Source organism: Delphinus delphis, chromosome 14 (assembly GCF_949987515.2).
Source record: "Delphinus delphis chromosome 14, mDelDel1.2, whole genome shotgun sequence".
Lineage (NCBI taxonomy): Eukaryota > Metazoa > Chordata > Mammalia > Artiodactyla > Delphinidae > Delphinus > Delphinus delphis.
The window spans coordinates 49209611-49235010 of record NC_082696.1 but is presented as its reverse complement, the minus strand read 5'-3'; the positions used below and the strand labels follow the sequence as shown (position 1 = coordinate 49235010).

Here is a 25400-nt window from a genome sequence, read left to right as displayed (position 1 = left end):
AAAATAAATAAAAAAGACCTGGTAACCGGATGCAATGCAGGATCCTTGATTGAATTCCGTTTTGTTTTTTAAGCCAGCTATTTGGGGAAATTTGGTGGATTGTATATAGGTAATATTGTATCAGTGGTATTATGATTATGTGGGAGTATGTCCTTGTTTTTAGGAAATACAAGTTGAGGTTTTTTTGGTTTTTTTAAAATTTATTTTTATTTTATCTGTGGCTGCGTCAGCTTTTTTTAAAAAATTAATTAATTAATTTATTATTTTTGGCTGTGTTGGGTCTTCATTTCTGTGCGAGGGCTTTCTCCAGTTGTGGCGAGCAGGGGCCACTCTTCATCACGGTGCATGGGCCCCTCACTGTCACGGCCTCTTGTTGCAGAGCACAGGCTCCAGACGCACAGGCTCAGTAGTTGTGGCTCACGAGCTCTAGAGCGCAGGCTCAGTAGTTGTGGCTCACGGGCCCAGTTGCTCCGCGGCACGTGGGATCCGCCCAGACCAGGGCTCGAACCCGTGTCCCCTGCATTGGCAGGCAGACTCTCAACCACTGCGCCACCAGGGAATCCCCTAAGTTGAGGTTTTTAGGGATGGTGTATTACAATACCTGCAACTGGTTTTTCACGTGGTTCAAAAGGGAAAAATGCTTATCTCAAGAAGGAAGGAGGGAGAAAACAAATGTAGCAAAACATTAACAATTGGTGAATCTAGGTGAGTGGTATACGGGTTTTCATTGTACTATTCTGTTCATTTTACTGTGGGTTTGAAAATCTTCAAAATAAAAAAATTAGAAAAAATCAGCAGTGGAGTAAGAATTTAAAGAAAAGATATTTCAGGGCAATTTTTAAGCCCCAAAATGCTGAAATTCATTTTGAAGCATAATATTAAATATAATAAAGCTTAATAATATACATAATTATAGAGCTGATTTATTTAACAAGATGGAAAGAAAACCAAGTAGAAATAAGGCCTTTCTGGAAAAGTTACTTCTTAAAAATTTGATGTGAAGGTCGATGGTGAACCGCCCACCAGAGGGCAGTGCAGGAGAGTGATTCTGTGCACAGCTGAGAGCTCTGGTTTTCTTTCTCACTTCACTGGATCCACAAGAGGTCGCTCCTCTCGGCACAAAACATTTTCAAGATTCTTAGACCACTTTAAAAAGAATGTGGTGCGTTTAATGTTGTCCCAGAGGTCCCTTGTCAAGATGCTATATATAAGCTCAAGTTCAGACCACCCCTTTGAGTTACTCATTGCTGAGTTCTCCCATATGTAGGCTCGATGCATGTGTTAATAAACTGTTTTTTTCTCCTTAAAAAAATAAATAGAGAATGTGGATAGTTGCACTGCTTTCCGTTTCTTTCTCTCCACTCTGATCTGCCTCTGAATTCTTTGGATTTTTGCCTTGGCCCCTCTGCTTCGTGGAGTAGACTTCATGCAAGTGTCTGGATAAGAGGGGTGTAGATCTGCCCTCCTGTGTGTGCTCCAAAGGCCAGTAGTGCATTTGCCCACTCGCATCCCAGGAATTATATCTGTCTTTTTATTACAAACTGCCAAATCATAGTCCTACTACAGTTCATCTTTAGATTCCCTAGGATCTATTGAAATTCTAGGAATATCACTCAGGGGTTTTACCTCTCTTAAAGCTGTGATGTGCCTCCTTTTACTGAGTGGTTGATTTAAAAGGGCTGTCTTTCTGTGTAGGGAACCAAACAAGGTGGGTTAGTGTAAATGTTGTAGAAAGTTACCCAGCAGATTAAATGATTAGTCCGTGGTGAGTGGCTGTTCTTTCACTTAACATTTACCCAGTGCCTGTGGAACCAGATTGTGCTACTAGACTAGAATTTAAAACCACAGGGGTTAGGGGGTTAGCCCCAGACTCCTGAGCTGTTTATATTTAGGTGAAGGGGGCAGACCTGCTCCAAACAAATTTGGACAAGGTGCTCAGAGGAAGTGCTAAATTCAGATATAAGCAAACGTTCTTTGGCGGGGGCAGGCGGGAGGGGGTGGGTGTCACGTGCCCTATCTTGGCTCAGTACATCAGGTCCTGTCTGGAGGTCCTTCAAGGCCAAACTCAGCATCAGGACAATACCAGCCTCTCTGGCTAGCTTGCTCTGACCCTCCCCAAATGAGTGAAGTGCCCTTCCCATGTTGTCATCACGTCCAGTTAAGACGTCTATTACAGCACGCTGTTGTTCATGGTTGTTAATTTGCATGCTCATCTCTCCTGAGGACAAAGACAGATTACTAATAGATTTGTGCATTTTCCCACTCTGGTTCCATTCTGGTGTTGCATATGCTTTTTTCCTCCGGGGTATCTCTTTTTTCCTCTCTTTTGGGGATCTTTTTCTCAAATACAATGGCATAGGCTCGCTGACATCTTAAAAAGTAAAGCAAAGAAAAGGAAGTAACACTCATTGAGTGCCTTCTTTGTATTGAACACTATTCACTGTGTTAGGTGTTTTATGAGCATCTTCTCCTTTGATCTTGTTCCTCTAACAAACTCGCCAAGCTTCTTCCCCTTTCAGGTCTTTGCACTTGCTGTTTCCTTTCCTGGGAACTGTTTTTCCTCAAGTCCTCAAGAAGGTGGCTCCCTTTTCTGCTAACAAACATGTATAGTTTACAAACCATTCTTCTGAGGTTGATTTTATTAGGCTGGTGACCCTGTTCTCCTCTCAGGGGTGGGTAGGGTCTCAGGGAGGAATTCGCTGAGGTCATCCCGAGAACGTTGGACTTATTCCCTCTCACTGTGTCCTTGCCCTTCTAGCTGCTTCCCCAGTGCATCCTGGTCACTGGATGTCTCGAATTAGTTTACTAATTTTTATTATAATTGCTCTATTTCTACCTCATGATAATTGCTACCGTCATCCAGACTCTACCTCTCCCTAGGAGATGAGGGATTCAGTATTTTGGTTAGCTTTCCCCTTAAGTCTGGGCTAAGCCATCATCTTTTAACACAGAGTTTTGTTATTTATAATCTGGAAGTCTAGGTCAGATCTTTATAAACAGATATATACTTAATAATTTTAAAATCCATCTATTTCTACAGATTTAGCATTAAAACAATATAACCAAGTGCTTATATTCTGTTGTACATATCTTCTGTTATAAATTCTTACTTTAAAAAATCTTCCCCATCCTTTGAGGCTTAATTCAAGTCTTAACTCCTCTGACGTTTTCTGCATCTGTAGTACCCAACATTAATCTTTCCTGCTCTGAGATCCTGTGGTCTACATACTTCAGTTTGGCCGTTAATCTAGAGAATCTTATTTGTTATTTAATTGCTTTGTGTATCTGTATCTATGTGACTTATGAGATGGTTAGATGCCAGTTGATGGTAGCAAGGTGTTCTCAGTTTTTGCAGTGTTGAAAAAGTGTCACTTCAAAGGACTTTTTTGAAGCAATATATCTTTAATTTATTTTTCCTAATGGAGTTTTACTTACTTTCTTAAACACAATTCAAAACTTATTCATCTGGTTTAGCATTTTCTTTGAAGCATTTTCTTTGAATATAGGATGATTATTTTTCTGTATTTTTACACACACTCCAAGGAAGTGTGTCAGAAAAGAAAGAATATTAATTATTTCCTGTAGCTTATCTATAAAAAGCCATTTGGGAAAGTACACTCATTTTAATCTTTTATAGGACTTAGGGGTGGATTTTTATAGTTATATTAAAGTCATTTTTAGTCTTCTACAGAAAATTTGTAAAGATTTATTTGATTAAAATATCAATATTTGATATTGATTTATATCAATTAGCTATAATTGTGTAAGCATTCCTAATTATGTGTTGAGCTTTCTAATTCTTACCAGAGCTGCTGCTTCCTGGGAAAGTTTAAACATGAGTCTCCAATCAGGTTAATCTCTGTATAATATAATTAAATTCATCTGGCCTGGTTACTGGGTACATTTTAAATATCAGACTGATGCTTATCATGACACCACTACGAATATTTCAATTTTAAAGTTGACCTTTTAGAATCAGCCTTTCTTTAATCTGCCAGTTATACTTAACAGAAATATTTCTTTTAAAAAGTAACCTGACTTTACTGTATTTAATTAAAAAAATTGAAGTGACTATAAAATGTGTATAAGGCAAACTGCCTTAAAAAACTAATGACATTTCTTTTTATTTATAGAGATACTTTCTAGTTGGGAGCAATCATGCAGAAACAAAATATCGTGTTTTGAAAATTGATAGAACAGAACCAAAAGATTTGGTAATAATTGATGATAGGGTAAGTATCTTGAAAACCTGAATACAAACAGAAACTTGTACTTGTTGTTTACAGGATATGAAATATCCTTACAGCTTCTAGTGACATATACTTTTTTTTATCATACATCTAAAAATTATAATTTTTCATGGTTGGCTAGAATTTGAATCTTTTATCTGGTTTCTGGAAATTACTGATGTCGGAAAGTATGCCAGAATTACACTTTGTCCCTCATTTTGATTTGTTTTACAAAGCAAACTCTTTGGGTAAGATAATGAATATATTTTCTTAAAGGAGTTCCATTTTAAGGATTCAATATAATTCTTAGTATTTCATCCACCAAAGAGATTATTTATTACTCTGCTTTAATATGAAGCTACTTGAAGTCACAAAGGACTGGTAGGGTCTCTTCTGATCACTTGCTGGAGAAATGTTAAGCTATTCTTATCCAGATGTTATATTATCCAGAGTTGGAAATACAGACTTAATTCAGGTGGCTCAAAAATATGAGGCTTTTAGTCAAAAGGGAAATACAATAAGGTGGAATTGACCAGTTAATTTTAACTCTCAAATGAGAGCACCTAACTGACCCTTTGTATTGAGGTTCCTGTCTGTGAATATTTCTGAATCCATGTAGATGCCTGGTTTTTCAAATATGTTAGTAGCTACAGTTTGGAAGCCATTTTACATAAGCTCTTTGCAAAGCTATTTTCTATATTATAATAATTTTAGATAAATTGTATTTTGTGACTTCCTGTACTCCTGGGTGTCGTGGTTCCTATCCCATCCCCAACACACACACCATCTGGGAGTTTTTATTAATATAATGTAATGATTCTTGGCTTTCTTTGTGGGTAGGAGTGGTTGATCAGGGATCTCTTTGAGAATCTAAGGAAAGCTATGGGCCTTCTCATAAAAATGCACATATGCACGTTTAACCAAAACTTTGCATACAATTTTAAGGGGTTTATAGATTTCTTGAAACTTGTCTGTGGGTACCTTAAATCTCTGAATCTCTGTCCAGAAGATAAGGTTTTGATACACCTTTTTAGTACAGCAGCCTGGGATCCAGGAACCACCCTTAACTGCTAACGTTAAAGAATTTGTTGGCTTTAATAAAAAGAAACGAAATTGAGTTATTTGTAGTGAGGTGGATAGACCTAGAGACTGTCATACAGAGTGAAGTCAGTCAGAAAGAGAAAAACAAATACCGTATGCTAACACATATATATGTGGAATCTAAAAAAAAAAAAAAAAAACGGTTCTGAAGAACCTAGGGCAGGACAGGAATAAAGACGCAGAGGTAGAGAATGGACTTGAGGACACGGGGAGGGGGAAGGGTAAACTGGGACGAAGTGAGAGAGTGGCATGGACATATATACACTACCAAACGTAAAATAGACAGCTAGTGGGAAGCAGCCGCATAGCACAGGGAGATCAGCTCGGTGCTTTGCGACCACCTACAGGGGTGGGACAGGGAGGATGGGACAGAGACGCAAGACGGAGGAGATATGGGGATATATGTATATGTATAGCTGATTCACTTTGTTATAAAGCAGGAACTAACACACCATTGTAAAGCAATTATACTCGAATAAAGATGTTAAAAAAAAAAAGAATTTGTTGGCTTTTTTAAATTGTACCTTAGTCCTGCACTATTATGTATACTTCTCTGAAATAGCTAATGATGTAAAGTTGTAGGCAACTTCTAATTTTCAGGGGTAACTAAATAATGAACCTAAAAAGCGAGCACAACCTTACAGATTAAATTTGCTTATTTCTAGCATGTATATACTCAGCAAGAAGTGCGAGAACTTCTTGGCCGCTTGGATCTAGGAAATAGGACAAAGATGGGACAGAAAGGATCATCTGGGTTATTTCGAGCTGTTTCAGCTTTTGGTGTTGTAGGTAAGAAACATGCATCCCTCTTACTACCTCTTTTTTTTTTTTTTTCCTACATAGACTCCTTGAAGATAGTTTGCAAGGCTTATATTTATATAGGTTTATAAATATGACCCATCCTCTGTGGCTTTGGTTGTTTAAAACTGAATTATCTATCAGCCAAGTATCAAACAGCCTTTATATAGCATCTGCTATGTGCTTAGGACTGTGTTCAGTTTCGTGTGGGATAGGAACAAATGTAGCGATGGTGTGGACCTTTAAGGAGTCTGTCTTGTCAAGGAATGAAAAAGTAAAAATTGGCTTGGACTGTAAACATCAGCTGGAAAAACAGATACAGGTAAAACCAGCTATTAAATTAAGAGGAATCTCTCCCAAGGACATGCTACAGTGTAAAGTGTCATAACCCCTTTCTCTGAATGACAACTGCTTTCTTACTCACTGAGAAACTTTGTTCTCTAAAATCACAGACTATCAGAAACTTTGCTCTTTAAAATTGTGTCAGTAAGAGAAAACATGCCCCTCTTGCCTGTATGAGCTAAGTCATTTTGACACAGAGAAGCAGCCTCGATTGACAACTCATGCAGAGTTTCAGATAAGGGGTTTCTGGACACAACAGTCTACAGCTCTGCTAACTTTGCTGCTTTCAAAGAAATGAGACCATGAGTCTGCTTCACAATCTAGACTTGATGTTTATCTCTTTACATACAGTCTTGCTTTGGTTTGAGTCTCTTTGTTTAAATTTTACCTAATCGTGTCCCCAAATCCTATAATAACGCCTATATTTATTCATGAACAAATATAGAAATGGCCTTGGCCTTTAAGTAGTCTGTGGTCTGGCTTGTGGGGCATTTGTGAGATGCCTCACAGTTCTTCTGGTGTGTTGTCCTTAGTGGGTCAGTAAACCTGTCTTTGCTCTACCATGGGTTTGTCCCGGGGAGTCTTAAGATGATTGGACTAGGATGGGGGACAAAACCCAGTGCATATGAAAACAACTCCAGGATTGGAATTAAGAGCCCAGCTGTGTAGTCAAAGGTAAATGGTATTGGAGATTACATAAGAGGTAGACTTTTTGGACCTGGAATGACAAGGAAAGATTTCCTGAAGATGATGAGACTCAGGCTGGACCCTGGAGGAGAAGCAAGATTTGGATGGATGTGGGGAAGGGAGGAGAGAGCTCCAGTAGGGGCAACAGCAGAGGTGCGGGCATGAAGATGCCCATGGGTCCTGGGATGCTGGCAAGTAGTTGGGTGAGGCCAGGTCACTGGGACCTTGGAAGCCAAGCAGAGGGCAGTTGTATCTCAGCTTCCCTGTTGGCAGAGCCTTATTTTGAGTCTTTTTTTTTTTTTTTAACACTTACAAAATTATCTCTCTGCTTCTTAAACCTACTGGACTGTATGCAATATTGACTGAGTGATTGGTGTCTATAGATGCTAACAAAATTAATATGGTCTGAACTATGTTATATAGTTTCATATTCTCATGTTCATTTTTTTGATTAGTACTTTCTCTTTGGTGACCCTATATTTGTTGAGACTTTGATCATTCATGTTCCGCCGTATTTGCAGTTCATTTTTCTCCGTGTGCTCTCATAGCCCTTCAATGTGTAATCCATTTAGGTGCATTTTGTGCCTTAGGCGGCTGCCAGGGAAAGTTGAGAGTGGTAGGTGTGATTGATTTCCTCTCCATAGGACTGGCCCCTTCTCTGTACATTCTGCTCAGTCTTGACAAATCCCTTGAGGTTTCATGTTTAATGGGTACCTGTTTGTGGGCGTATGCATGTCGGTGTATGTCAAGTGAGTTCATATGTTTAAATTCCATACATTCCATATGTGTTAAATTCCACTTTAAGTGTTACTTATATGTTAAAGAAAAAAAACTTGTAAGTAAAATGTGTCTCAAATACAGTAGGCTTAATTAGTTACTTAATAGGTTAAATTCATTCCTTTAAATGCTGATACTTTATTACAGCTTTTTAAAATGGAAATTTCCTAAAGTGTATGTAATATTGAATGCCTCATTAGCCAGGGTTAATTATTCAAAATTGAACCTTCCTTGATGATTAAGTATAACGAATTGAAGATCAGGTATTGACCTATGTTTAAAAATAGCTGCCCTCGGGTGTTCTGGAGTTGTATTGGGCAGTTTGCCTTTACACTAAGTGCCCTCTAGATGCTGTACTGTGTTGTTGTAATGGTACTTTCATCATTCTTCATTGTTCTGGGCATATTTGCTTTTAGCAATATTCCTTGCCTCATTTTATTTTATTTTATTTTGAATTTTATTTTATTTATTTTTATACAGCAGGTTCTTATTAGTTATCTATTTTATACATATTAGTGTACATATGTCAATCCCAGTCTCCCAATTCATCCTTGCCTCATTTTAAATCTGTTGATAACTAAGCTTATAAAACCAAAGCTTTATTTTAATCAATTGATGACCAAGTTTATAACCAGATACTCATTTTATACACAAGTATTAGTTAATAAACTTTGGGTAAGGGCTGAAGGTGTCTCCATGTTTCTCTTAGGTGGCATTCTTAGGTATTGTGGTAGCAATTTCTCTCGCAATTTGAGGCCTCTTTGAGACTGTCCTTGGATGGTGAAGTCACTAAAAGACTAACCTACCAGTAGAGTGACACAGTAATGTACTAAGTAAGCATTTGTTATTTTCAGGGCAGTGCACTTTATGTATTCCAGTTCAACCATGTAAATAAAGCTTAGAATCTTTAAGAGTAAATAGGGAGTAAATAAAAGGCTATGATTTGTCTAGTACTGCCTTAGAAATAATGAGGGCTACTGAAATAGCAAAACACAAAATGCTTATCTTTGAAAAATGTATAGTCTGGTTGTCAAAATAATACATGTGTGAAAGGACTAGAGTGGTTGTCTTCTGTGACTGAAATATTTTCTCTCAACTTTTTCAGCATGCCTAATTTGTGAATAGCACTTTGGCTGGGATGTTTTGGACTGTTATCGTGGTTAATTTAATTCACAATCTATAAGAATCTAGAGCAGTGCTTCTCAACTATCTGTAGTAAAGGACCAACCAGTTTTTTCCAGAAATGTGTCACAGACCAACACAGGATCCTACTGTGCATAGCTTGTCTTCAGCTTGGGCCACATGTGATTCATCACATAAGTTCAGTAATACCCAAACTAGTCTTGCCTGTTCAAGGCAAGTTCATTGATCATAAACTCAGATGTTTCTAAACCCTTACTTTCAATTCGTTTACTTGTCTTTTCATGGGCTGGTACCGAAACCACAGGGACCATTACTGGTCCCCAGACATGGATTGATCCTGTCCTATAGCTACCTTGCCCATTTCTGACCTGCTCCATTGTTATTTGGCAGCCAGCAGGAGGCTTGGGAGACCACGGGATGGGATCATGAGCATCCCTCACATAGTTGTTTTATCTGGTCCTGGGGCACGCAGATGGAGTCGGTGGCTGGTGGCCTGTAGTCCTTACTACTCTCAGCTCTGGGACCATCCAGCCCCTTTTGATATATGTCTTTTTTCTGCGTGTGTCACCTGTCAGAAGATACTCTTGTAAGCTGCTAGTACAATGTGTCATTATAGCAGACTAAGTGATGGACTCAGTTGTTCTTTAAAGCAATACCCTTAGAAATAGATTGCAGATCCAAGATACAGGGAAAACAACAATAAAGTGTGAGCCTCAGACTAGTAAGGGAACAGTAGATTTGGTGTTAGAGAGTCACTTTGGTTCCTTGTGGTTTTTGATACTTCTCTGCCAGAGTGCTGTTTTCCCTGAAGGCTTTTTTTTTTTTTTTTTTGCGGTATGCGGGCCTCTCACTGTTGTGGCCGCTCCCATTGCGGAGCACAGGCTCCTGACGCGCAGGCTTAGCGGCCATGGCTCACGGGCCCAGCCGCTCCGAAGCATGTGGGATCTTCCCGGACTGGGGCACGAACCCGTGTCCCCTGCATCGGCAGGCGGACTCTCAACCACTGCGCCACCAGGGAAGCCCCCTGAAGGCTTTTAAGATAGTGACTAGCTGACACGGTGACCTCCCAGCAGGATACTGCCCTCTTCCCTGTTGGTGGGCTTGTGGGTCCTCTCCAGCCACCAGAACTCCACACCACTCCATCCTCTCACACTGTCCTTTTTTATTTACTTTGCTTGGTTTCCAACTCAAATGACACAGCCTTCTTTACTCAGAGAGAGAGAAATCACTTTTGCGTGATGACTGTCATCTAGGCATCTGGGAAACACTCAGGGAAATTGGTCTGGGATCAGAAGTATGTAGAATGAAGATGAAAAAACTTGTTCTGGTTTTCAGTATGTTAAAACGATGAATAGGCTGACTCTTGACAGAGGTCTATGCCAAGCTAAAGCCTTTTAATTGTTGGTTATATTTGATAGGAACCTTTTAAAAAGGAGTGACGTTTCCAACTGGTAGTAAAAAGGAAAAAGAAAATAATCTCATAATATGCTGAAAGCATTTTATGCTGGTAGAAAATATTCTTTTGTGCAGTATATTTACTTCATCAAAATTATGAAGGGACACGTAGGATGAAATAGAGCTGAAAACTTAAAATTCAGTTGGAATGCAGGTTGGAAGAAATTATTATAGAGAGGTTTTTTTCTATAAAAAGTAAATATATAGCAAGAACAAAGGGGAAACTCATTCATCTTGGGAATATTTATTATTTAAAACCAATTAGATTCTCTTTTTTGGGTGTTTTTATGCTGCTCCCAAGCCCCTTAATTTTGTAGGTTTTAGCCTTCTAAAAGGATAACTGCTTCCTAACTTTTAATGAGGTTGACATTAGCTTTTTCTCCTATCTTAAATCCTTTAGCTTTAGTCAGGGAATTTTTAGCTAGTCTCCAAGGGGAGGTGGGGAGGAGCATAAACGAACATTTTTTAAAAATGTGCTTTGTGGATCTCTCAAATATAAGTATTTTTCATGGTTTTAATAGAAGTAGCCAGGTTCATAAAATCCATGAGGTGTCTTTTATATATTTTGGCTCATTTATGTTAATATGTTCAATTACTGATTTTCTTTTTTGTCAGTTAAGAATAACAAGACACAGACAATGAGTATTTGCCAAATCTAGAGCAGCCATTTATAGCACCAAGATCCTAGCTCAGGCTTTATAGAGTGTAACAGAGAGAGAAAGAGAGTGAGTGAGTACACCCACACATGCACATAAGAAAGTTAGTTTTGAAAAATGGTTACGCTATATATAAGATCCTTGGTTGAGTTTTTCTTTCAGTGCTTTGAATATGTTATCCCACAGCCCTCTGGCCTCTACTGTTTCTGATGGGCAGTCAGCTGTAAGTGACCGTATCTGACTCACTCTGTCAGTGAGTGGGGGTGATGGGATCCAGTATTTGTGCTGGGGTAAAGCCTCCACTCTGCAAGTAGGACTGGGTAGAAGAAAGGAGCCCCCACTTTCAGATGTGCTTGCCTGGAATAAAGCGTCTGCAGCACAGAGCTGGAAGGAATGGGAAATGCTGGTGCCCTGCACCTCCTGAGCAGAAACCAAGGCTCTAGACTGAGAGCTGGGGAGGGAGGAAGGAGTACTGTCTTTTTTGGCAACACCTGCCGGGAGTAGATATTCTGTCCCACTGAATTGGGAGAAGGGTGTAGAAGGGAAACAAATGATGTTTCGTATGTCACAGACTTCCTGTTCTTTCCAAGATCTAGTAGATTTTCTTGAATAAATGTTTCTCCACTTGCTGTATGCCATTAGGAGAATTTCCAGAAACTTTCAATGTTTTGTTTTGTTTTTATAATTTTTACCAGTTGTGGTTGTTTCACTGGGGAGAGGCTCTGCTGAGCTCCTGACGTAACCAGTTCAGAAGTGTTCCCCTCCCTCTCCCCCCAACCAACCAAGAGAGTTAGTTTTAACTCCCAAAGCAAAAGTTCTGGGAGCCAGAACATTTTTAACCAAGACTGTGCGGTAACTAGTGTGTTGCTGAGAACTTAGTGCTACTGAACATTAATACATATGGTCTTTATTTAATCAGTTTGTTTAGAGCAATATTTTTAAGTGAGATAAATATTTCTAGAGAATCATTCTAAGACAACCGAAAATTTGTATGGCTGTAAATCATAGAAATAATAAAGTAGGAAATGTGTCAAAAGTCTTTTGCCTTTTAAACATGTATCTAAAAGCATTACTAAGTTTAGGAAATGTATTTATCTTTCTTTTTTTGTTGTGTAGGCTTTGTCAGGTTTTTAGAAGGCTATTATATTGTGTTAATAACCAAAAGGAGGAAGATGGCAGATATTGGAGGTCATGCAATATATAAGATTGAAGATACAAATATGATCTATATACCCAATGATTCTGTACGTATTACTCATCCTGATGAAGCTAGGTATGTACTGGTGGTAACTGCTATTTTTTTACCTGGTAGACCAATTAGAAAATAAAACATAGTCAAAAGATTATAAATGTTATGTTAAAATGTAAAATACTGGCTCAGAATGCTACAGCTTTTGTTCAAGTGCTATTAAAAACCCTCCATTAAAACAATGGATTTGGGCAAGAATCAACAATGGCTCCTAAAACCATTAGGTGAGAGGTTATTATTGAGGAACAGATATTCACTCAGTCTCAACATACCATACTCCATAACTATCTTTATTATTTACAAAGAGAAAAAAATGGCAAACATACTCACCAAATGATCAAATTCAGCATCACCAATAATGAGACAAAACTGACATTATTTACCTCTTAACGTGAAGCAATGGGAAGGACGCCCACTACCTGTGTAGTTTTCTTACTAAAAATATTTAACTTAAATCTAAGCATGAGGAAATAATCAGATAAATCCATATTGTGGGACTTTCTGTAAGACACTGGCCTGGACCCTCCAAAAATGTCAATGTCGTGCAACACAGGAAGAGCCAGAGAGTTGTTCTAGAGTTTAGAATAGACATGACAAAGTGCAACACTTGAATTTCTGTTAGATCCAGGATTAAAACATGTGCGTGCATGCTCATGTACACGTGCGTGCACGCACACACACACACAGCTATAAAGGACTGTACTGGAACGGTTTGTATATGGACTATATACTAGGGGATATTGGATCAGTATTAAATGTTGGGTGTATAATGATATTGTGGTTACTCAGGAGATTGTCCTTGTTCATAATAGATATAAAATAAAATATTTAGGACTGAGGTTTCATCATGTCTGCTACTTACTGTAAATGGTTTAGAAAAATAAAATGTACATGTATATTTAAAGAGAGAGAATGTATGTGTGTATAAATGTATAATGAGAAATGTTCAACAGTGAATTCAGGTGAAGGATATACTGCTGTTTATTACACTATTTTTTCCCCCAATTTTTCTATGGATTTGAAACCTTTAAAAAGTTTTGGGGGGAAATTACTGGAACCTTGGGCATGTGGGGAAAGGCTATTAATAAATTAATAAAATGATAGAGAAAAGATTAGAATTGGTTTATTTTAATATTATAAAGGTTAAAATGGAACAAAGTTAGGCATGCTTATAAGTTTTTAGGGAAGGTAACAGTTTAGATTTTAATTTCACTGAGTACTTTCATGGTGTTGTTCTAGATACATGAACTGGAATTTAAAGGTGGTGTGGCTCTCTTGTTTAAGACCCTCTTAGATAGTGGTTTTCTGGACCTTTGTGGCATTGTCTTTGGTATTTGGAAGTGGAGTATTTAAAACATAATTTGTTTACACAGGGGTAAGTAGAGTTTACCGGATAGAGTGGACTTTTGTCTTATACGAACAAAAAAATTATGTCTCTTATAGCTTATAGGCAGGCATAGTATATTGAATAAAAGTGAATCAGAGAGGAATCTAAAAAAATGATACAAATGAACTTATTTACAAGACAGAAATAGACTCACAGACATAAGAAACAAATTTACCAGAGGGGAAGGGGGGGGCAATAAATTAGGAATTTGGGATTAACAGATACACACTACTATATATAAAATAGATAAAAAACAAGGATCTACTGTATAGCACAGGGAACTATATTCAATATCTTGTAGTAACCTATAATGGAAAAGAATCTGAAAGAGTATATATATACATATACGTGTGTGTATATATATATAACTGAATCACTTTGCTGTAGGCTTGAAACATTGTAAATCAACAATACTTCAATAAAAAATAAATTAATTTAAAAAAGTGAATCAGATAGGCCAGTGCATAGAAATCCAAGGGTTGGGGAAAAATTAAAGAGGTTTATATTATTTATAAGCCTCATCTTTATGATTCTTTAGCTGAGAATAGTAAAACAAATTACACTCTTCTATATAGTGATATGACTGTCTTTAAAGAATGAACTTATCTTGTGATTAATATTGTATAGTAAATGGAATAATCCAGAATAAGATACAGTTATTTTAATAGCTTGTTATAGGTGGACTTACACTATTACTGGATAGGTAAACTTTTACCATACTTACAAAACTATGTAATCCAATAATGCATTTAAGTAAAAATGTTTGGTATGATATTAGGAAATAAAGTACCATAAAACATTTCATACAAAATGATAAGTAGATGTTACCCCTCTGATGTATGGTTGTATCAACATTATAAAATTTGCTAGAGCAATTCACCATGTTAAAATATTGTTGGGAAAAATTATGACTATCTTAATATATGTAGAAAATGTATTTGAGGGAATTCCCTGGCTGTCCGGTGGTTAGGACTCCGTGCTTTCACTGCCGAGGGCACAGGTTCGATCCCTGGTTGGGGAACTAAGATCCCACAAGCTGCACAGCGTGGCCAAAAAATATGTGTGTGTGTGTGTGTGTGTGTATGTATTTATATTTATATATATATTTTTCATATATATATATATGACAAATTCAATACCCATTTGTGATCAGTGTCTTTAAAAGGTTGAAATGAATATGAAAAAGTGTTAACATTTATTAATCCTGAGCGGTAGATACATGGACATTTTATTCTGCACTTTTTTTTCAGTTTAAAAAAACTTTGCAGCTTAAAATTATGGTGACCCACAAACATTTCTGCTTGTTTTTGTTCCTCTACTCTCTCCAACCTCAAAGCATATTGTGAAAACAAGAACAGTATTTACTTCTGTCTTGCCCAAAGTCTAAGCGCCCTATGTATGTAAGGGCATGACTTTCCCTCTCTGGCATAATCAGTGATGAGGAAGCGGTCAAACTAAAGTTAAGGGTCTCAAGTGATGATCAGGATACTTAGAAATTGCTCCAGTTGAAATCTCTTCTCCAGTTATGGATTGAATTTCTCAGTTTCAATGAGTGTATTTACAAATATAAAGGTATATATATGTATATGTTAAGCTATGAACAAATAATGGTGTTGTGTGAATGCAATATGCTTTGGGGTTTTTTGGTCATTTTTTTCCCCAGTTTTATTGAGATAAAATTGACATACATCACTGTGTTACTTTAAGGTGTTCAGCATAATGGTTTGACTTAGATATAATATATTGTGAAATGATTACTGCAGTAGGTTTAGTTAGCATCCGTCATCTCATATAGATACAATAAAAAGAAAAAGAAAAAAAAAGAAGAAAATTTCTTTCCTTGTTATGAGGACTCAGTATCTACTCTCTTAACTTTCATGTATATCATATAGCAGTGGTAACTATAGTCATCAGGTTGTTAACTATAGTCATCATTTTTTTTCAGGTATCTACGAATATTTCAAAATGTGGACCTGTCCAGCAATTTTTACTTTAGGTATGTTTGCTCTTATCATTCTCTTAAATGTTTATATAATTTTCCATAGGGTAAAAACAGAATCAGTAGTACTTAAGTTATTCTTTTTTTTAAAATAGCCAAAGTTTTTCATCTAAAATAGTACAAATACAAGTATTTCCTCCTTTTAAAAATCTGATATTTGAAATTTTGAATGGATAAATTGTAATTATTCTCACTATAAAAATCATCTTTATTAGAATTTTAAGGAAATATTCTTATCTTTTAGTTTTGAACTACAAAAATGAAATCTGCATTCAGTCTATATACAGAGTTGTAACAGTTTCACAGTTTTCAATTTAACAATCTAGCAAAATTAGGTAAAAATAAATTCAAAATAAGAAGAACTGTTGAAATACCAACATACCGCTACTGGCATTGTAAATTACTAACTTTCCTGGAGAGGAATGTAGCATTAAGTATATATGAAAATATGCCTGAAGGTAATAAATCAGGAGATAAAATATTAATCCTTATTTGTAAAGGGACATTAATAGCTTCTCTATTTATCATGGCCCAAACAAGCAAACCAACAAACACAGGGACAACCCAAATATCGATAATTGAAAAATAAGCAAGCAAAGTATAGCAGAGCATCATGATAAAATATTATACCACTGATGATGTGACCAATATGTAGGCCAGGTAAATAGAATTTTCCATGTAGCCAAATAACTTTCTTTCAGCTATAATGTCCAAACTCAAAAGTAGAACATAAAATAGCATATAGCAATAAGGACTTGAGTCATGGGACTAGAAGAGGACCCAGAGTGTTGTAGCTATTGGTGTTACATACTTTTGGGATACTTTGCATTACTTTAAATTTATTTTTAAACTGTTAATATAGTTAACCATTTCTTTATGAAATAAAGAAAAACTTGTCTACTGTGTAGAGTGGATTATGTCTTCATTGATGTGAAACCGAAGACAGTTAATTAATTTAGCAATAGTATAGTGAAGGGCTCCTAAAGAAATAATTTTTGCTTCCACCAATGTTTATTGAAAGTATATTTCCATTGTATTTGTTTCCATCATTTGCTTTTCAGCCTTTATTGCTTAATTATGTTTATAGTCTCTGTGAGTTATTACTGAAGCTCAGTGGTACTGTTAGAAATGGCCTTCTCCTGATTCACCCTTTTCAGCTTCGTCTGCATCCCCATACTGAGTTCTGAACAAGTCATTCCATAAGTAAAAATATGAGGTTAAAGACTTCTGGAAAGGTTATACTGCATTGTTATGATTCAGCTAGAATAAAGCAGGAAGAATTGATTGTTAAAAGTAAAAGCCCGGGGCTTCCCTGGTGGCGCAGTGGTTGAGAGTCTGCCTGCCAATGCAGGGGACACGGGTTCGTGCTCCGGACCAGGAAGATCCCACATGCTGCAGAGCGGCTGGGTCCGTGAGCCATGGCCGCTGAGCCTGTGCGTCCAGAGCCTGTGCTCCGCAACAGGAGAGGCCACAACAGTGAGAGGCCCGCGTACCGCAAAAAAAAAAAAAAAAAGTAAAAGCCCAACTTCTCTCCACCCCCCAGCTTTATTGAGATATTATTGACATATGTAAGTTTAAGTTGTACAATGTGATGATTGATACATGTATAGATACATGTATATATTGCAAAATGATTACCACAATAAGGTTAGTTTACACCTTCATCCCATCACACAGTTGTGATTGTGTGTAGTGTGTGTGTGTGTGTGTGTAGTGATAACATTTAAGATTTGCTCCCTTAACAAATTTCAAGTATATAATTCAGTATTGTTAATTATAGTTACCATGCTCTGTACATTAGATATCCAGATCTTATTTATCTTATGGCTAAGAGTTTGTACCCTTTGACCAACATTTCTCCATTCCTCCCCCTGCCACTGGCAACTACTATTCTACTCTCTCGTTCTATAAGTTCAGCTTTTTAAGATTCCACGTGTAAGTGAGAACATAGTCTTTGTCTTTGTTTGTCTAACTTATTTCACTCAGCATAATGCCCTCCAGGTCCATCCATGTTGTTGCAAAAGGCAAGATTTCCTTTTTTATGGCCAAATGATACCCCATTATTTATATATGCCACATTTTCTTTATCCATTTATCTGTTAATGGACTCAGGTTGTTCTATGTCTTGGCTGTTGTCATTAATTCTGCAGTGGGCGTGGGGGAGCAGATACCTCTTTTGAAGATAGTGATCTCATTTCCTTTGGATATATACCCAGAAATGGGATTGCTGGATCATATGGTAGTTTATTTTTAATTTTTCAAAAATTTATTTAATTTTATTTATTGATTGATTTTGGCTGCGTTGGGTCTTCGTTGCTGTGCGCGGCCTTTTCTCTGGTTGCCGCGAGCGGGGGCTACTCTTCGTTGTGGTGCGTGGGCTTTGCATTGCAGTGGCTTCTCTTGTTCCAGAGCACGGGCTCTAGGCATGCAGGCTTCAGGAGTTGTGGCACGGGGCTCAGCAGTTGTGGCTCACGGGCTCAAGAGCGCAGGCTCGGTAGTTGTGGCACACGGGCTTAGTTGCTCCGCAGCATATGGGATCTTCCTGGACCAGGGCTTGAACCCGTGTCCCCGGCATTTGCAGGCGGATTCCCAACCACTGAGCCACCAGGGAAGCCCTATTTTTAATTTTTTGAGGAACCTTCATTCTGTTTTCCATAGTGGCTGCACCAATTTACATTCCCACCAGCAGTGCAAAATGTTCTCTTTTCTCTACATCCTTGCCAACCCTTACTGTTTCTTTGTTTGTTTTATAATAGCCATTCTAATAGGTATGAGGTAATATCTCATTGTGGTTTTGATTTGCATTTCTCTACTGTGATGTTGAGCAACTTTTCATGCACTTGTTGGCCATTTGTATGTCTTCTTTGGAAAAATGTCTATTCAAGTCTTTTGCCCATTTTAAAATTGGATTATTTGTATGTTTCCTGTTGAGTTGTATGAGTTCCTTATGTATCTTGGCTATTAACCCCTTAATAGTTAGATGGTTTGCAAATATTTTCTTCCATAAGTTGCCTTTTTATTTTGCTGACTCTCTTTTTCTGTGCAGAAGCTTTTTAGTTTGTTTATTTTTGCTTTTGTTGCTTGCTCTTTTGGTGTCATATCCAAAAAACATCTTTATCAAGAACAGTGTCAAGGAAGTTTTCTCCTATGTTTTCTTTTAATAGTTTTATAGTTTTGGGTCTTACATTTAAGGCTTTAATCCATTTTGAGTTAATTTTTTGTGAGTGGTGTAATACAGGGGTCCAATTTCATTCTTCTGCTGGTGGTTGTCCAGTTTTCCCAGCACCATTTATTGAAGAGACTATCGTTTCTCCATTAGTCTTTTTGGCTCCCTTGTCAAATATTAGTTGACTATATAGGAGTGGGTTTATTTCTGGGCTCTCTATTCCATTGGTCTAGGTGTCTTTTTTATGTCAGTAACACACTGTTTTGAATGCTATAGCTTGGCAGTAAGGTTTGAAATCAGGAAGTTTGATGCCTCCAGCTTTGTCCTTCTTTCTTAAGATTGCTTTGGCTATTAGGAGTCTTTTGTAATTCCATACAAATCTTAGAATTGTTTTTTTTCTATTCCTGTGGAAAATGTCATTGGCATTTTGATAGGGATTGTATTGAATCTATAGATGCCTTTGGGTAGTATGGACATTTAAACAATATTAATTCTTCTGTTCCATGAACACTGGATATCTTTCCATTTATTTGTGTCTTATTTTTTTCATCCATGTCTTATAATTTTTAGTGTACAGATCTCTTACCTCCTTCGTTAAATTTATTCCTAAGCATTTTTTATGCTCTTGTAAATGCGATTGAAAAACCAACTTTTTTTAAATTTAATTAATTAATTAATTTATTTTTGGCTGTGTTAGGTCTTCGTTTCTGTGTGTGGGCTTTCTCTAGTTGCGGCGAGCAGGGGCCACCCTTCATCGCGGTGCGCGGGCCTCTCTTGTGGAGCACAAGCTCCAGATGCGCAGGCTCAGTAGTTGTGGCTCACGGGCCTAGTTGCTCTGCGGCATGTGGGATCCTCCCAGACCAGGGCTCGAACCCGTGTCCCCCACATTGGCAGGCAGACTCTCAACCACTACACCACCAGGGAAACCCCAAAACCAACTTTTTAATACAGATTTTACCCCTGTGAGATTAGATGCTAGTAAAACTAATGGCTCTATCAAGCAGATGTGGTCAAATTTAATTTCACAGATGAAATCAATCAATTTCAAACAAATAAATAGTAAATCAATAATTTGATAATTAATAAATTGAGGAAGAAATAATTAAAATATGTATGTGAGTCTCCAGACAAAATTGTAACCGTCTTAAAATATGACTAAAATACTTTCAAATTTGTGTAAACCTAAAGAATTCTAGGTACTGTCTGAAATTCTGTGCTAAAAATATATAGCTAGAGATACTTATAAAAATTGTTAATTTTGTGCAAATTTTGTTTGCACAGACTGTTACAATTTTTTGGATGACTATTATGCTTTTCAAACGTATTTTACCGTGATGGCTTGTGTTATTTGCTTATTCTTGTTTTATTACTAAGTCAGTTATTGTACCACCAGTAATAATTAATAGAATTCTTTTCATTCATAGGTAAACTAGAGTACAGACCATGTACTGTTGCAGTGGATATTGTAACATTTTTAGTACTCCATTCAGATATATATGAGAGTGTGACCCCTTTGTACAAGGCCCTGAAGTTAGATTAATGTCAGTGTGAAGCAAAAAATGCACACTGCAAATCAATTAATGTAGGTTACTCACATTGTATTGTATATTTCTAGTTATGCAAATGCCTAAGTCATGCAGTGATTTTTTAATTTCTAATTATATTCATGGTTTACTGTGTTTTAATGTGCTTATTTGTACAGCATTGCTTCCAAGGAGACTAACAGGTGCTAAGTAATTTAGTTCATAGGTTTTAATTCCTTCTGGGAGCCAAGACTATGAAATATGTTTTGCTTTTCTAATTCTTATTAAGTTTCAGTTCTTTTCTCAGTTACAGCTATGATTTGTCCCACTCACTTCAATATAATCTCACTGTCTTGCGTATGCCCCTGGAGATGTTAAAGTCAGAAACGACCCAGACTCGCCAGGAGAGTTTCGACATCTTTGAAGATGAAGGATTAATTACACAGGGTGGAAGCGGTAGGTGGTTTTCAGCACATCCAATATATGTTAATGTGGCATCTATGAAACGGCATCTCATTAAATTCACTCATATTTCTCCTTTCCTCTTTGCTCTTTGTCCTTATATCAGGTTGTTTCAGGTATAGGAACTTGACCAATTCATTTTTATAGAGATCATGCATCACCAAATGAATTTCATTTGTGGGCAAGCCAGAAAATTGTATACTGATGTTTTCTAGCAAAATTTCATGCACCTTTTATGGAATACATTCAGTTTAGTCCTTGAATGGAGAATTTTCTTTTTAAATATTGGAGAATACACATCACCACCTTATTTTTCTTCATAGAGACCAATTGTGTATGGGTTGAGTTTTAGAAAACAGTTACCATGGCTTGCCCATTGTATCCTAGACATTTATATGTCATATCTCTAATCCTCATAAAAACTCTGCTCAGTAGGTATAATGCTACTTTGAAGAAATAAAGGCTAAGTAGGAAACTGAGGCCTAGAGATTAAGATCACAAGGCCAATGTCTAGAGGAACCATTGCAATAGGTCAGAGGCTGTTCTGACTTTGATTGGTCTCAACTTGCCCCTCTGGTCCCTCACAAGCCCTGCTTCTGTCAAGACCATTGTGGGATTACTGCAGGACGTGTGTGTGACTAGTCTAGGGTGGCCCTGGACATCTGGGACTAACCAGTCACAGAATAGTATTGGTACCTTTATCCCTGGATTTGGGGGTTGGTCTAGAAATCTAAAGCCAGAGACATTGCTAGAGTTAATGTTGTGAAGGAATTGCTTCAAACTTAAGACAGTTTAACTGAATTGGGCTTACTATGGAAACATAAAAAGTTAGTAGTGTCTTTGGGTGCCTTCCTCAGTGTGCCTTCTATATAGTGATGGAGATGTGAGTGCAGAGGTAGAATGTAAGTTCCAGAAGGTTTGTCCTTACAGGACACACAGAAAGAGGCTGTACTCTATTAGCATTTTGCCAAAGGTTCTGGTCCACTCTAAGAAGACTTAGACTGTTACTTAGACTGAATGCCGTCTCTGTTATTGCCTTGACTCTTGTTAGTTTATTAGATTGAATATCTCTTGAGCTAAGGCCAAACCCAGTGCACCCTCCCTACCCCAAAACATCTAGATCACGTAAATTTGCCATGGTTCAGACATCTGGATTGTAACCTGTACCCCTAGAGACAGGTGGAGGGTAAAATAATGTGTGCCTGAATATTTGTCACATCATTTCTTCTAAATATCATACTTAGTAATAGAAAAGCTAAAAGTATTACCAAATTTGCACTATGTCTCATCTCACATCTGAATTTGAATATCTGTTCTGGGATCTGAATTAAGCCTCTGAAATCTACTTAATTTTTTACTATCTGTCAAGCAGTTCTACTTGATAGATATGAATAACTGTGTATTAGGTTTTTATAGCTGCTATAAGAAATTACCACAAACTCAGTGACTTAAAACTATACAAATATATTATCTTATGGGAGTCAGAAGTCCAAAGGAGGTCTCAGTGGACTAAAGTTAGAGTGTCAGCAAGGCTGCGTTCCTTTCTTGAGACCCTAGGGAAAAATCCATTTTCTTGCCCTTTTCATCTTCAAAGCCAGCAATGGCCAGCCGAGGGTTTTCCCACATTACATCACTCTGACACACTCCTGTTTCCCCCTTTCACTTATAATGACCTGTGATTACATTGGGCCCACTTGGACAATCCAGAATAGTCTCCCCATCTTAAGGTCATCTGATTAACAACTTTAATTCCATCTGCAATTTTAATTCCTTCTTGGCATTGTAACATAACATATTCACAGGTTCTGGTGATTAGGACATAGACATCTTTTCTGTAGGGGAGGGATGCATTATTCTCCTACTACACAGGGGGAAACTGATAGGAAAGAGAGGGTGAGGGTAATAGTTATCGGGGTAGGTAGAAAAGGAAAATAATACATTTTTAAAAAATCTCTAATGTGTCAGGCAGCAAGTTAGTCACTTTGCATATATTATTTTTTTAATCTGAATAATATCTCTGTGGTGACTACTACCATCATTTCACAGTTTAGAAAATTGAGGTTCTGAGATGTTACGTAACTTGCCAAAGGTCACAGAGCTGGTAAGTGGCAAAGACAGGACTCCAATCCATTATTCATGCTCAGTGTAATGTCATTGAAGAGGTAGAGAAGGCTTAGTTTTTATGAATAAAACCAAAGTGTTTGTCATAGTATATAAACACTCTTAACATACATGTTTTGAGAAGAGTATTGACTGCCTCTATCCAGAACTGTTAACGATCTTTTAAGCCATTATCTTTTAAATATACTTGTTTTATTTTGTACTTTATATAAGTTTTGTAAAACTCATTGATGTTTAATAAATTTATTTGGATATCCTGAAATCATGCTTGATGAAATTAGTTTTGTTGTATAGAAAAAGCTTGATATGATAACAACTACCACTTATGGAAGTATCAGTAAGACACCAGACTTGTTCTGAGCACTTTATGTACATTATCAACTTATCTCATCTTTATAACAATCCCAGGATACAGGCACAAATGAGGAAACAGGGGCACTGGGAGTAAGTAACCCTCTTGGTCACACCTGTCACCCTGCTGATGAGGCAGAGCTTGGATTTGGACCCAGGCACTCTGACACCAGAGCCATGCTCCCAGCTGCAGTCCTTGCTGTCTCTTGGCCTTATTCATGTATTTGTACACCTCTCCTTAATTTCCCAGCTGTTTTCTTCTCTCTTAGGTTAAAAACTCACAGATCAGAAAATGTGTGTTTTCTTTAACTTTGTACAGAATCAGCACAGTGTTCTGGGCAACGAGATGAGTTATATCTACTGAAAACAGCAATGATATTGATCAGGCATTTTGAAATTAAAAACAAAAGTTTAAGAACTTAAAAACGAATGTCAACCAATTTCCTTATCTTTCTGATACCAACTCTTATTTTTCAGGTGTATTTGGGATCTGTAGTGAGCCTTATATGAAGTACGTGTGGAACGGCGAACTTCTGGATATAATTAAAAATACTGTCCATCGTGACTGGCTGCTGTATATTATTCATGGGTTCTGTGGGCAGTCAAGTATCCTTTTTTAAAAAAATTAAGATACATATTATTAAACTTATGCTGTACCGATTTGTAGAAAGCTATGTATGAATTATAAGATTACAATTGTCTATGCATCCAACAGATAGATTATAATTACCTATGCATTCCACGTAGTTGAAATACAAACAGGAATGCAGATCTACTATGTATACAGACAAATAACAAGGAAGAAAACCTATGTGCACAGGAAGCGATACAGGTAGTAAGTATCATTCTTACCGAAGAGAAGGAGCAGAATCCCTGACAGGTGGGGAGGATGGGGCAGGCTCACAGGAAAAGTTGAACTTGGCCTGGCCTCAGTCAAAAGGCAGGCCTTGGTAATGAGATTGTGGACTGGGGAAGCACCATAAATGTAGAGATGGAAAAGTTCATGGGAGTGTACTTGTGGCTTGTATATATCGATAAAACCCCTGGGAGGTACAGTGTAGTGGGAAGGAGATCGTTTAGGGGGAGTCAGACTGCCAGTCGCCAGATTGCTTTGGTGGTCTGACCAAGGACTTTGGGTTTGGTGCTACAGCTTTTGAAAGTTTTTTTTCAAGAGGGTAACATACAAATTAGTACTTAGGAAGCTTGAGTGGATAGCTATTTTCAAGGTGGATTAAGTAAAATGAGACTAGAACAAGGGACACTTGTTAGGAAAAGATTGCAGTGGTTCAGGCATAATGTAATGAAGGTCTGGATTAGGGCATAATAGATTAAATAGACATAGGTTGAGCCTTGGATTAAGCCGATGAGTTCAATTTTATAAATACCTTTTGTCCTTGTATTTAATTTCGCTATGTTGAAACCTCTCAACGTGTGCTATTACGTTATGAGGTTTAGGAAGGCAGTGTCTTTCTAGGAGTGGTGTTTTGGTTTTTCCTGTCCCCTTCTGAGATCATGTAGGGCATTTGTGCACCTAGCCTGCTTTCTAGTTGACATTCTTCCTTGTGTTCTAGGTTTTTTTAAAAACCTAGAGTGAAAACTTTAAAGGAGTGGTTGTTTTGAGACCATTAAGTGGGTGAATGTGATGAACCAATATTATGCTTTCTTGCGTCAGACCTTTTGGGAGGAGTGGAGTCAGGGGGAAGAGCTGGAGAGATTAGCCTTGAAGAGGACCTGTGCTGCCTTCTTGGTGGCAAATGAGGGCAAGGAGAGGCTGGGTGAAGATGCAGAGGACTTTGGGAATGAAGATGAGTGAGATTTGTGTGCTACACTTGAAATGGCTCATTACTTTATAATCATTTTCAACCAGTGAGTGGTATTATCTGATTGATCATTCACTGAATAATGAGATTTGGCTCTGAAATACTCTTTCTGCTTCCAAAAGTAAAATCAACCT

At 37.4% G+C, this 25400-nt stretch overlaps 1 protein-coding gene across 1 annotated transcript in view; it reads left to right on the top strand.

Moving 5' to 3' along the window:
• Positions 1-25400, top strand: part of FIG4 (FIG4 phosphoinositide 5-phosphatase) — a 130102-nt gene that overhangs the window by 19773 nt on the left and 84929 nt on the right. Inside the window, exons 2-7 of the mRNA XM_060030106.1 lie at positions 4134-4232; positions 5996-6119; positions 12305-12461; positions 15770-15820; positions 20820-20968; positions 23924-24052. Of these exons, the coding sequence (XP_059886089.1) occupies positions 4134-4232; positions 5996-6119; positions 12305-12461; positions 15770-15820; positions 20820-20968; positions 23924-24052 (709 nt within the window). The remainder of the gene's footprint in view (positions 1-4133; positions 4233-5995; positions 6120-12304; positions 12462-15769; positions 15821-20819; positions 20969-23923; positions 24053-25400) is intronic.